General features: G+C 39.0%; 1 protein-coding gene across 8 annotated transcripts in view; it reads left to right on the top strand.

Annotated features, from left to right (window-relative positions):
- Nucleotides 1–14,249, top strand: part of LYPD6 (LY6/PLAUR domain containing 6) — a 121,277-nt gene extending 107,028 nt beyond the window's left edge. For all 8 annotated transcript variants that reach the window (XM_032356178.1, XM_032356176.1, XM_032356173.1 and 5 more), the window contains 2 exons: nt 10,166–10,296; nt 12,239–14,249. In XM_032356178.1, the coding sequence (XP_032212069.1) occupies nt 10,166–10,296; nt 12,239–12,406 (299 nt within the window). In that variant the 3' untranslated portion in view covers nt 12,407–14,249. The remainder of the gene's footprint in view (nt 1–10,165; nt 10,297–12,238) is intronic.
- Nucleotides 14,250–14,577: the final 328 nt, after the last annotated feature.

The raw sequence follows: 14,577 nt of genomic DNA, 5'->3' as shown, positions 1-14,577 counted from the left end.
AACTGAAGACAAGCTCCATGGTTACAAATTTTCAGGAAAGACTTCTTTATTATTGACTTCTTTCAGATGGAACCCAGGCTGAGACAGACAGCCTTTCTGTGTTACTTCACCTATGGTGAATTCTTTTTTTCTCTTTTAGGCAATGTTAGGATATAGCCCTTTAAGGATTCTATCATTTTAAAGGGGTATTTATTCTAGCTCTAAACCCCATCACGACCCCAGGCTTCACATCTTCTTATGGCCTATTAACATCTCCCAGCCCCCATCTCTATCCTGGGTAGAGAACTCAGAACAGAGCATTGGCCCTTAGAATTTCTCTTAAGTTCAGCAGAGTTCGTTTGGTATGTCTACAGACGGTATTGGCTACGTGTTATCTGACATTCCTGGCTTCTGTGTAATGAAGTGGTGTTTAGGCAATCTATCTTGTCATATTGCTAAATGGAAGTTTTAGGCTTCCTTTTTTTAAAGTAGAAATTTTAAAATTAAAGTGTAACATCCATGCCAGAAAGTGTATAGATCACAGGTGCTGAGCTTATTGAAATTTTACCAAGTGAACAGGCTGTGTGTCTGTCACCCATGTTAAGTAACAGAACTTCATAAGGCCACTAGGGTCCCCCAGTCACTACACCCCATCTCCCGGAGGTAACGCAATTGTGACTACTATCACTGAGCTGTATATAAATGGAATCACAGAATGTATTCCTTTCTTTGTCACATTTTCTGTGTGAGAGTCATCCATGTATTTGAGCCACAGAGTTAGTCTCACGGATATGTATGTACTGAAATTCATCCATTCTACTCTTGATGGACTTTTGGATTGTCTCCAGGTTTTGACTGTCGTGAGCATTCTTGTACATGTGTTTTGGTACATGTATGTCTTCATTTCTGATAGGTCTAGCCCCGGTTGGGGGGTTGTTGGGCACGTGCTATGTGTGCTTTGGCCTTACTGGATTCTGTGTGGCAGTTTTCCAGACTGACTGGACCAATGTATGTTCTCCCATTGGTGCCTAAGAGTGCCAGCTGCTGCACAACCTTGCCAATGCTTAGTGTTGACAGAAACAGTAGAAGCTCGAGGTTAATGGAATGATATTTTTAAGGCACTGAAAGTAAATACCACCAGCCTTAGAATTCTGTACTCAGACTGCAGCCTAACTTCTCTGCATTTCCCTTCTCTCCCAGATACCCTGCTGCCTCTGATTTTCTGTTCATGCCTCCCTGTTCCGTTGAGAGTAAACAAGGTTCTGTGTAGCTTCTCTACCCCTTAGCAGGGTTTTCTGCTTGGTTTCTCAGCTTCTGCGTGTGCAGCTTTGGAGTCCATAAGTGCCTTGAGGGGAGAACAGGTGTAGAATGTCAGGCCCAACTCAACGTGTAGTTCATTTCACTGGTATCGCTCTTCAAATCCTATCTGCCTTAGTAGCACATCGATGCTTCCACATGGATTTCTATTGTTTTAGTTCCATCTGGCTATTGTAATTTTATTTTATTGTTTTTTGGTAAGAAGGTACAAGCTAGTTCATTTCAGCTGACATTTTAATTCCCAGATCTATTCTTTAATTAGAACTTTTCCAGTAATTTTTAACCCACGTTCTAATAGCCTAAACAAGATAGGTTTTCTTTTGACACCCTGGATTCATCTAACCCGCTCCATTTCACAGTGGTTTAGCCCAAGTATTTTCTATTAACATAATTGCCTCAGATAGGAAGCATCTGTTTGATGCTTCTTTCTTATCACTTTTATTTTAACTACTGTTCACGGGAAGGTCCTCTTTATCCTTATTACTTTGACATACATTCCCAGCCACATTTTTTGCCTTTTGTCTAGTAATAAGCACATAGCCTTCTGAATTTCAGTGATTTGCCTTAAAAGAGAGTTTCCTCAACTTAACAAGTCACCTGTCCTTAGGAGGTATGGATTTTTTTTTTTTTTTTTTTTAAAGACAAGACTAAAACAAAAACCAGTAAAGTATCTGTTTGGCAGTTTCTTCAGGTGGTGTCAACTGCAGGGTAAAAGAGGACATTTAAGTTAATAAGTATTCATTTATTTTTAATTTCTGCCTTGAAGAATTTTTTACTTGGGGCAAGAAAAGAAAAGAGTGTCTTTTAGGGGTCTGTGGAGAGTGATTGATAGGACCAGGAAAGCCAGGAGATTAATCAGATGCCTGGGTATCAGAGACCATGTGATAATTTCTAATTGGGATACACTTTAAATAATTGAGCTTATCTACGACTCAGTTTGTAGCTCGTTCTTTTCATAAGTCTATTTTCTTTTATTTTGGATTCTTTTTTCTTTTACTTTCTATTTCACTGAACTTATAATTGAGATGTAACATACACAGTATAGTGAACAGCGTGACAAATTTCCACAGATTGAACACATTATGGAAGCAGCACCTTGATTAAGAAATTGATTATTTTCAACAGCCCAGAGTCTTCTTACATGACTGTAAGTTACATGACATGTAACTTACATGATAGTTTGGTTACTATCTCTTCCACCAAAGATCCTGTTATAGGCAGCTCAGTTGTGTCCTCCCAAAATTCACATGTGAAGTCCTAACATCCAGTACTTCTGAATGTGATTGTGTTTGAAGATAGGGTCCTTAAAGTGGTAAATCAGGTTCGGTGATAAAGGGGAGATTAGGACATAGACACACACAGAGGAAAGAACATGTAAAGATGTTCACAGATGGAAAGTTGCCCATCTGTGAGCCAAGGAGATAGGTCTCAGAAGAAATCAACCCAGCTGACACCTTGAACTTGGACTTTCAGCCTCCAGAATTGTGAGAAAATAAATCTCTGCTGTTTAAGCCACCTAATCTAAGGTATTCTGTTGTGCCTTTTATCTAGAATCTATAATTACCCTGAATCTAAAACCGGACTAAGTACCAAAAACAATAATAACAACAAAACCTGCAGTCTAATATTCCTTATGAATATAGTCTCAAACATCCTTACTATAATATTAAACAAATAGGATTTAGCAATATTTTAAAATAAGCCTGACCAAATGTGACTTATTTCAGGGATGCAGGGCTGGTTCAATATTTAAAATCAAACAGTATTAACAGGCTAAAGATCATAAAGTCACGTGTTAATATCAACTGAGGCAGAAAAAGCATTTGGCAAAATTCAATACCATTCAGGTTCAAAAACTTTCAGAAAAAACCAGCATGTGAGAAACTTCCTCAACCTGATAAAGAATATTTATTTTAAAAAACTGTAGCAAACATTATACCTACTAGTGAAAGACAAAATACTTTTCTGGTAAGATCAAGGTCTGGGCAAGAATGTCTCCTTCACCACTCTTATCCAACATCATGCTGAAAGTTCTACCCAGTGCAATAAAGCAAGAAATGGAAATAAAAGGTGTACAGATTGGAAAGGAAGAAATAAAACTGTCCCTCTCACAGATGACATGATTTTCTAAGTAGGAAATCCCAGCAAATCTACACAAAACTCCTAGAACTAATAAGTTCAGCAAGATTACAAGATACTAAGACTAACACATAAAATTCAATTTTGGCAAAATTCAACTTATATATACTATCAATTAACACGTGGTCATTGGATTTAAAAATATAATACCATTTACAATTGTTCGAAAGAATTAAATACTTCAGTGTAAATCTAATAAAACATGTAAAGACTTGTATGCTAAAATCATAAATGCTAATGAAAGAATTCAGAGAAAATTTAAATAAATAGATACCATGTTCATGAATTGAAAACTCAACATAGTAAAGATGTCATTTCTCTCCAAACTTATGTGCAGGTTTTACACAATTCCTATCAAAATTGTTTGTAGTTATAGACAAGATTATTGTATAATTTATATGGAAAGATAAGAAACTAGAATAGCTAAAATAATTTTGATAAAAATTAAAGTGAGAGGAACCAATCTACCCTCTTTCAAGATTTCTCATATAATTACAGAAATCAAGACAGTAGTAGAGTCAGAGGGATAGCAACACAGATCAATAGAACAAACAGAGATCTCAGAAAGAGACTCTCAAAAATATGCTCAACTTATTTCTGACAAGGATATAAAATCTGATTCACTAGAGGAAAGAGCCTTTTCAACAAATGTCCTGGAGAATTTGGACATTCATGAGCAAAAAATGAAACTTAACCTAAGTATAATAACCTTTACAAAAGTTAACTCAAAATTAATCACAGACTTAAATGCCAAATATAAAACTATATGACATTTAGGAAAAAAAACACAGGAGAGGGGCGCCTGGGTGGCTCAGTGGGTTAAGCCGCTGCCTTCGGCTCAGGTCATGATCTCAGGGTCCTGGGATCGAGTCCTGCATCGGGCTCTCTGCTCGGCAGGGAGCCTGCTTCCCTCTCTCTCTCTGCCTGCCTCTCTGTCTACTTGTGATTTCTCTCTGTCAAATAGATAAATAAAATCTTTAAAAAAAAACAACAACACAGGAGAAAATCTCTGAAATCTAGGGATAGGCAAAGAGTTCTTAGACTTGCTATAAGAAGTGTGATCTATAAAAGGAAAAAGTGGTAAACAGGACTTTATCAAAATTAAAAACCTTTGTTCTACATAAGACCCTATAAAGAGGACAAAAAGACAACAAACTGACATACAATATTTACTAATCAAGTATCTGACAAAGGACTAGGACTAAAATATATAAAGAATTCTCAAAATACAATAGTAAAAAAAATAATTAAGAAAAGGACAAAAAACATAAATAAATATTTCACCAAGAAAGATAAATAGATGGCAAATAAGCACATGTTCAACATCATTAGCCATCAGGAAAATACAAATTAAAAACATGAGATATCACTGTACATCTATCAGAATGGCTAAACTTAAAAAAGAAAAACAGGAACACCATCAAATGCCAGTAAGAATTAGGAGAAACTGCATCATGTATATATTGCTGGTGGGAGTATAAAATGGCACAGCTACTCTTGAAAATAGTGTGGCAGTTCCTTAAACAACTAAACAGGCATGTACCATATAACCTAGTAATTCCACTGCTGAACATTTATCCCAAAGAAATGAAAACCTATGTTCACACAAAAGCCTTAACACAGGTGTTGATTGCAGCTTTACTAATAATATCCCAAACCTAGATACCCTTTCAATGGGTGAATGGTTAAACCAACCTTGATACATCCATGGCATGGAATACTACTCAGGATCAAAAATTAGCAAACTGTTGATACAACAATCTGGATAACTTTCAAGTGAATAAGGCTAAGTGAATATGACTAATCCTAAAAGTTTACATACTGTATGAGTCCATTTATACAACATTCTTAAGATGACAAAGTTACAGAAATGGAGCACAGATTAGTAGTTGCCCAGGATTAAGGAGCAGTTGGAGGGAGGTGGGATGAGGATGTGAGAATGAAAAGGTGACATGAGTGATCCCTCTAGAGATAGAAATGTTCTGTATCTTGGCTGTATCAATGTCAACATCCTGGTTGTGACACTGTACCATAGTTTTGCATTATGTTGCCATTTGGGGAAAAGTGGGTGAATTATTAATATAATAAAAGTGGCTGTATTATTTCTTACAAGCTCATGTGAATCTCTAATTATCTCAAAATAATAACACACTAATTTTAAAAAGTCAGTAAAAACAAACAAACAAAAAAAACAAACTTCAATTGTGCTCATGTTGAGAAACTGATTAGAAGGAAAGCCAGACCTACCAAATGAGGAAGCTAAGAAGGTCTGTGAACCTGGTTGGGAAGAAAATCAAGGAAGGTTCCACCGAATTCATCACATTTAGATTGAACCCTGAAGAACAGGTTTCCAGGAGCAGAAGACGGGGGAAACTTTTTGTTGTGAAGAACAGTCAAAAGCTGTAACGTCGTGTCTCAACCAACTGAGCCATCCAGGTGTCCTGTAATGTCGTGTCTCAAATATCCAGCAAGCAATCATGAGGTAGTCTGGGCCTAGATCAAGGGGAATATTGAATAATAAGAAGTGCTGAGTTTCAAGATGTGAGTTATAAATGTAATCGGTTCCTTTAGCAGTGAAGCAAAGTTACTCTCACACTCTTGACACACAGCTTTAGGAGCAGGGAGAAAACAGTGGACCACCTACTGGCCACTCCAGTAGGCTAAATGAACCTGGCAGTAGGCAGCCGAGGCTCCTCGACAGGTGGGGTTCACTTAGACTCTCATAGGCAGTGAGAGGCATTATCCGACCTTGGCTCCAATAATATATCTGGTGGTTGTCCAGCATCTGCATTAGAAAGGAGAGAAGTCAGAGACAAAGAAGATAGGAAATGATGTGGTCCCACACTGGGAAAATGGAACAGGAAGATTAAAAGGATAATGGAGACATTTCGGGGGACTTGAAGACACCCAGCTTGGGAAGAGAATTCTGAATTTTCTAGTCCAGGATGGAGGTGCCACATCTCAGGATGTCCCTTCCTAAGATAGAAACACAAGAAGACAAACAGCAGGATTTGATTTGTTTGAGATACATGAGGTGTGAGGTGCTGCTGACAATGTGCAGGAGATCACTGGAGATTAGTTCTATAGTTTGCAAGAGAGTATCAGACTGAAGATAATGTCATCAGAGGTTGAATGAAGTCACGTAAGTGAGAAGACGTTCAAGAACAGAACATGAAAGAATATTAACGTTCAGGTTAAGGAAAGTATAGGAAAAAAAGAGACCAGAGATGCAGGAGAAAATCTAGAAGACAAAACTCTGAAGCCCAGGGAAATCAGGCAGAGGACATTATACAGAGTAGATTCCAGAGCTACATTATACAAAGTAGATCCTTTGGGGTCACACATGGGCAAAGGGCAAACAGTGGGACAAACAGTCATTGCAGAGGAGGGCCTGGGAGGAGCAGAGCCAGATGTGAAGGGCTGAGGGCACAGTCAGGAATCAAGCTGGGAGTGGCCGGCAGCTGCCACTAGACTTTTATTTTTCCAATATAATTTGTAATACTATGATTAAAGCTATATTCCTCCTGTTAATTTTCTCACACATGGTGAGTGGTTCTCTAGCATCCCTTTAGTCATTATATATGTTTGTAAAAAAAAAAAAAAAAAAAAAGCAGAACTAGTGGACCCATAGGGAATAACTGAGTAGCAAGGAAGTCTTACCAAGGAGTTGGTCATTTTTTAATTCAAGTCATTTGCTGTATATTTTGTTTAAATATATCTTCTGTTATTAGAAACTGAATATTGGTGGGTAAAATGGAATTGATAGTTTACATTTTAACTTTGAACATTTTTTTAAATTTCAGAACTAGGTTATGGAACTTCTGTGTGTGTGTGTGTGTGTGTGTATTTCACAAAAAATTATATATTTTGTGTTTTCCACTCGTTGATTAAGCCCTCTTATATCCAGTTCTGCTGCTTTCAGTTGCATGCCTGTGAGTCTTAAAGTGAAAGACTTTTGTTTCACAACCTCTGGGAATACCTTGCAGTTGCAGAATATGAGATTTTAGAGGCTGAAACTAACCTGGTAGAAATTCAAATCCATCTTTTATCTTTTAGATAAAAGCCTTTGAAATCCTTTTAGTGTGAAGTTATCAGCAGGCTTGATTCTCCTGTAACCTCATTACTAACCCAAGGATTATTCAGAATGCATGGAGAGCAATGCTTTGTGGCTGAAACTCCTTTTTTATCAATTCTACAGCCCCGTGATAAGCCACATGTGGTCCACCTCGTCCTGCTTGGGAAATGCTGCCTGCGTGCCCCCGGCTCGCCTTGGAGATCACCATACACATTCAAGGCTCTCCTAAGTTGTGTTCTAAAGAAATCTGTTCAATTTTATTTGAATATTTCCAAAACTTATTTAACTGTAGAACCTTTTTTTTTTTTTAACGTTAACATTTCATAACTCACCTAGGGGTTTTTATAAGATAAGAAGTGGAATGGATTAATGCTTCAGATCTAAGGTAGCTGCTGCTAGAAGTAATAGGGTGTTCTTAAAATATCTTTGTTTCATGGGTTAGATATGGCAAGTGTAAGAAAATTTTTTATCTAGCCTCATCGCTGATCATTTTTCTCTCCCCAGGATGGCAAGAATTAGCTTATTAGGTACTGGGCTTTTGCATATTTCCCTGAAAAAAAAAAAAAGTTCATTAATTATCTCTGCAGTGGAATAAATTTCCAATTAATAAATTAAAAGAGAGTTTATTATGGACACAAAAGTAAGAACAAAAAGTAGTTATATCAAGTTCACTAATTCTTATTCAGGGCTTACTTAAGACAGCAGAATTTAATGCTTGGGGAACAAACCCAATTTCCAAAACTGAAACCATGTAGTGGTTTACTTATTCCATAAATGTTTGATCTTATCTGCTCAGATTTACCTTTGGAGCAATAAAACCTCTGGCAGCTCCTCCTGGTTGTCTGCGTGAAGAGGAGACAGGAGATAAGGGCATTCCTGTCTTTAATGGTTTCATGAACATCTGAAGGTGCGCCGGGTGGGAAAGGTGTACTTGTCATGACTGTAAATGTCCAAGTCTGGTTCCAAAGAGGTCAATCAGTCTGCTTCGGGAAATATGGTAAATCTCTCAGGCTACTGGTCTCCATTTGCTAAAACCTATCACGGGATTAAAAAATCAGAGATCTGCCACCTCCTTGGCATAAAAAAAAAAACCAGTCACTCCAATTTTAAAATATTGTAGGACTTTGGGAGAATCATTGCCTGGTGTAAAACTTCCAACCTTTCCTGTAAGCTCATAGGGTTGCCTTACATACTGCACTCACAAAGAGCTCCCCAGGAGCCTGAGCTAGCTAGGGCCCCTTGAGCTGATTCCCACTGACAAAATTCTGGTCAGGATACACTGTGGGGATAGCATTTGGGGGAGGGCATTGACTAAAGTCAGCCCAGGCACACTCCCCAATAGTGTACCCATCAAGAAAATCTCTGTCCTTGGCAAGACTCAGTCAGAGGTCATTCAGGTTCCTGTCACGTGGAGTGTTTGGGAAGATTGTTAAAAACCCTGAATTTTCCTAACTCTCAAGATGTGTCAGTGTGGTCTGTATTAGCTCATTCTCAAGGCCTGAAATTCTTAAGCTTCTTTCTTTGGACTTTAGTACTTTGGTTCAAAGCTGCCAAAATTGTGACAGAATCTGGTGGGGGGAATTTTTATTGCCTAATAAATAACATCATAGAAGGTCATAATTCCACATTAGCTACTAAATATCCAAAATGTATAAAGCATGCAAAATTGAGTCCAAGATATGGATGAAAAACAGCTCGGTGACATTTCTTAAGAATTATTCATTTTCTTTTTCCATCTGAAAGTGGAGCAGGAACATTTTCCTAAATCCCAGGCTTAGAAAGCTGAACACTGCCTAGAGGCCTTAAAGAATTACTTTGACAAAGCCATTTTTCTTTGGTCTTTAAATTAGAAGTAGAAAAATTCTCCATGGCAGTTTGGGAGAAATCTTAAGTTTTTGGGTTCCTAAGACTTTGAGGGATGTCTAGAAACTTACATCATGATCCGTCTACATCTGTCATCCTAGAAATCATACTAGGGAGAAATGATTCTCCTTCATTTGCACACCTTCATTGTGGGGTTAAATTCTAGGATCCAGCTATGCTTATTGTCAAGAAGTTCTTTCTTTTGGATAAAGTCATTTTCTCAAGATAAAATGAATCTACTTTTAATTGTTCAGCCCTTACTGGGAATAGCTATTTCCAAAACACACACACACACACACACACACACACACACATATACACACAACACACACACCCACCTTCTGCTATAGCCTTTTAATTCCTTGAAGACCATTGTTACCTGCCTAACTTCTTTTTTCTTTAACCTGTATTCATTGAACTTTTTCACCCTTTATCTTCCTGAAAATTGCAGACTCTCACATCCTAATCATCCCTCCAAGCCTCTCATCCCCCAAAATAAAGATCAATACAGTGGGAAAATTTTTTTGAAAGACAAAGAATGACACCATTATATCTTGACTTATGGGGATGATGACAGGCCGAGAGACCAGTGTCCTTCAGAAGGCTCTCCTTCTACCGTGCAGAAGTGCATCTCTCCAAGGACGTCTTTGGGATTGGACAGAAACTCAACACGTCTCATGTGCTGTTAAATCTCTTCAAGACTTGTAGTGTTGACACTCCTGTTGTTTCCCTTCCAGGCAGGTTGGGCTAACATTTCCCATCTCAATTGAAACATATTTTCTCTGTTGACAGAGACCAGATACTGCTACACTCAGCATACAATGGAAGTCACAGGAAACAGCATCTCTGTCACCAAACGCTGCGTTCCACTGGAAGACTGCTTGTCCACGGGCTGCAGAGATTCTGAACATGAAGGCCACAAGGTCTGGGCAACAAAGCAAGTGATGGGTACAGCACAGTCAGCCTTCCTCTGCTGCAGATGTGTGCCAGTCAGTGCTCTTGAGCAAATTCTCACTCCGTGATGTAGCCTGGCTTTTGACGGTCTTTATACCATGATGAGAAGATTCTCCTTTCCTGTTTGCTCTAAGAGGATAAATTTATATCAGAGCATAGGAAAGCCCATATAAATTATGTAAACACAACACCAAGAGGGTATTGAAAACTACCATAAGCTCTTTCTTTACTCAGAAGAAAGTAATCAAGTCACCAGAAGGATGAGGAATTAGGGAAGTGTTATGTCCTCCATGGTAAAGCAGATGTAGCCACAATTCATTCTGCTGAGGATGGCCACAGCAGTTTACCTTTGATAACTATCTGTGAAGTGAGGCTCATGTCTTCATTGGAATGCTGACTTGGGGAAGGCATCCCTGGGTCCTGAATCATTTGAGTAGGTGATCAGAGAACCATCTCCTTGCGGGTTTACTCCCATCTGGTGCCTATACAGAAGCACTGAATGTTAAATGAACTTCAAGTGCAGCCTTGACGGAGAATATGAAGGACAAGAGGAAGGCAGCCTGACTGTGGTTGGAATGGGGAATGCCCCTGACTCTTCCTGCTGGCTGTTCACATCTGGCTCCACATATAATCTTGTATATCAGGCCTTGGCCTTTATTTGGAGTTGGCTTGCTTCTCCCCTTCAGGCTGCCTTCCTGGTGCTCAGAGGCAACTTCTGCTCTCAAAACTCTGGAACACCATGTTTAGTAGCATTTACTAGAAGACACCTGATTTTGAAGCAACTTGTGAAATACACTAGGAATTCAGATTTCAAATATAAATCTGCTGACTTGATCCTGGTTTGAAATGTAAAAGGTAAACCAAGGGTTTTATCTCACACTCCACCCCACCACCAGCAAGCTAGGCTCTCAGGCTTTATTGTGGCTAGTTTACCATGGAAAAATTTAAAGATCAGAGAAATAACATCATGTGCTCGGGTCACAGAGCTGGTAATTCTGTCTGACAGCATTCAGGCTCACTTCCGACCTTCAGTTTCTCTCCTCAAGATTATCAGTTTCCCTCCTCAAGGTGTCCTCCTAGCCCATGTCAACTGTGACCAGCCTCAGATCCTTACAGGATAATGACTAAATAGGATATTGACCGTCAGAGAATTTTTTGAGTACTACTGTGCATACGGATCAGTTGGGGATCTTGTTAAAATGCGGATTCTGATTCACTAAATTTGGAGTGAGGTTTGAGATTCTGCATTTCTAAGAGCCTCCCAGGTGATGCTGAAGCTACTGGTCTGCACTTTGTGTAGCCATGGCCCCAAATAATTTCAGCCAACAATCCTTTTAGGTTTCTTTCTTTCCTACAGTCTATGAATAAAATAGTATAAAGCAGGAATAATTCCATTAATGAAAACCCTCCAAATTTTAACTCATGCCCAAGAATGGCAGTGGCTATATAGACAATTCTAATGAAAGTAAATAGTTAATTTTAAGTTGGATTTTTTTCACTTCATTTACACTGTAGAAATTTGGCAAGTGAAAGTTTACCCTCTGAATGGTGTCTTCAAGTAGTCAGAAGGGGTTTCTTTGAGATAGTAGGGCATTATAATCCCCATTTCACAGATGGAAAAGCTGAGACCTAGGAAGGTTGTAGAACCATGTAATAACCACCTGGTGGGAGGTCAAAAACAGAACTCGTGTTCCTTGAAGCTTCGTCCAGAGGGTTTCCATGTTGATCACATTGCTTCCAGATGAAATTTCATCCCACTTCCTTAAATGCAGGGTTGGTGCCTCTTTAGTGGAACAGGTAGTTCTCGTTTCAGTCTGACTGTGAGGGAGACCGTTCCTTCTAAAAATCCTTGCCTCCTTCCAAAATCTGCCAGCTTCTCATCAGCCTTCTGTTTCTCTTCCTTTCTTTCAGGTCTGCACTTCCTGTTGTGAAGGAAATATCTGTAACTTGCCACTCCCCCGAAATGAAACTGATGCCACATTTGCCACAACGTCACCCATAAATCAGACAAATGGGCACCCACACTTCATGTCAGTGATGGTGTCCTGCTTGTGGATGTGGTTGGGACTCACATTATAGCAGCTCCAAGGTGCCATGTATAGTAGCAGTCCATGGAGATTTCCATGGTCCATGGTCCAAGGTCATTGCATGAGTCGTTGGCTTGACAATAGTTAGACATGTGAAAACATGACATTCACAGATGTCTTCACAGCCAAACATTTCCACCTACCATGAGGAACAAGCATTGCTTCAGTGTAGTCATTCCAAGCCCAAGACCTCATCAAAGCCAGCCTGCCCCCAAACTGATCCTGAGTCATATACCACAAACCTTTCTTTTCACTCCAGGAAATAATTCTTCATTTATTGAGATCTGAGGCTCTTAATTTGGAATAACATGCATGATCCATAAGAGGTCCTGGGATCCTCTGAGATATTAGACAATACGTCATACAGACATGCATAGATATGTGTTCTTCATGAGAAAGGTAAAGGACCACTGGTTTAAATATAATCATGAATTTATTTATAGCCTTAGAATTATAAAACTTTGATTCTGAAATGAATGGACTATTTCCTTGGAGATTCTGACTGAGTCAGATTCTCTGGAAAAGTAGTAAGCAGTTGTCCAACTTAATTTTCCCAACATTCTTCTCCCAATGGTGGGAATCAAAGCCCCTCTGCTCTGTGCAAGAAATAAAAGCCAATCATAAGTTTGTTGCATAGGGGGAGGGGTAGCTGGAGAAGGTTCTTTCCCAACTTAATGGAACTAGCATCCACAAAGTAGCTGTGTATCCTTTCTTTATAATTGGTGAGGTTGGCCTTGATTTGGAACCTCATTGTGCTCCATGAGATCCTGAATTCTACCTGGGCCAAAGGGTATCCAAAGAGTCCTAAAGCAGGATGGGGTTTTCTCCGCTCATGGGGTTCTATTCAGGCATAGCTAAAATGGACATGGGATTTCAGAATGAAAGGATAGAGATATGTGGAGGTTGACCCAAGTTCGCTACGAGGGCCCAGTCAGTGGCTTAGCCAGATCTCCCAGCTGCACATCATATTGCCGGAGAGTCCTCCCGGGTTCTTCCTCTTTCAGATCCCCAGTGGCTTTAGGGAGAAGGTTCTGTATCACATTATCTCAAGACTGATAGGGAAAGAAGACATAATATCCTAAGACAAGAAATAGGTGGCAAGTCAGGTGATGGTGAGACTAGTAGGAAGACCCAGTGGGATTTTTCTTTCATTTGGGTGATTGCTTTTGAAGTAGATGGTAAACTTTTGCCATCCTTCCTATACTTTTGGCCTGAGTTACAACTTGTTCTTCTTCCTTGTAAATCATTTATACAATATTTATTTTTGTATGGCATAGCTAGAAACTTAAATATATTGTAAAATATTCTTTATTCTGAATGAAATGACCAAATGAGAATACTTATTTTCAACAGTGGTAGAGCTTATGATGTATGGTTTTTCAAAGTTATCTATAATACTTGCACCAGTGTTGAAAAACAATTAACTTATGTTTGAGTGAGAAGAATGCATTGGCCTTAAGGGTTTTTGCTCATGGTTTCTTCCATGGTATTGTCCCGGAAGTGTTCAGGTAGTGATCATCACTTGGTATGAGTGTCTCTGCAGGGTTATGGAGTATATCTGCATGAAATTCGGTGGAGCCATCATTGTCGGGGTCCATCTGCCCTACATAGGAAAATGTGTGTGGCTTATGAGACCCCCTCAGGGATTACCAGATATAAACTGACAATGGTAACTCTGATATAAAATAATCTAAATTGCATCAAATGGCCTTAAATCAGAGTTTGGTAGGCTTACCAATACATTGCTTATAATTGGGGTGAGGGAAGTAGAGAGAGAGAAAATAAGACACTTACTAAGCACCTTTTATGTGGCAGGCACTATGCTAAGCACTATACATATAAGGTGCACTATACATATAAGGCGCATATATATATATATGCATATATATATATATATATATATATATATATATTCATATAAAACCTGCAAGCACCCTCTAGGGAATATTACTAGTATTTTCATGCTACAGATGAAGGTACTAAGGCTCTAAGAAGCTTAAAAAAAGGAAGACTTTTCCTTCCAATTTAGGTCTTCTAGGTTGAAGTGGGGTTGAAGAGGGAGGGGAAGATGGAATTACCACCCCTAGGAAAACTTCCAGACCTGACCACAGAAATCTGTCCATCTGCTCATGTGGAGTTTGCCCAGTCCTGCTTCTAAAGGAC

The sequence above is a fragment of the Mustela erminea genome, chromosome 8 (genome assembly GCF_009829155.1).
Source record: "Mustela erminea isolate mMusErm1 chromosome 8, mMusErm1.Pri, whole genome shotgun sequence".
In the NCBI taxonomy this organism is placed as follows: domain Eukaryota; kingdom Metazoa; phylum Chordata; class Mammalia; order Carnivora; family Mustelidae; genus Mustela; species Mustela erminea.
Note: the sequence above shows the minus strand (reverse complement) of the source record. Positions and strands in the feature narration are given on the sequence as shown.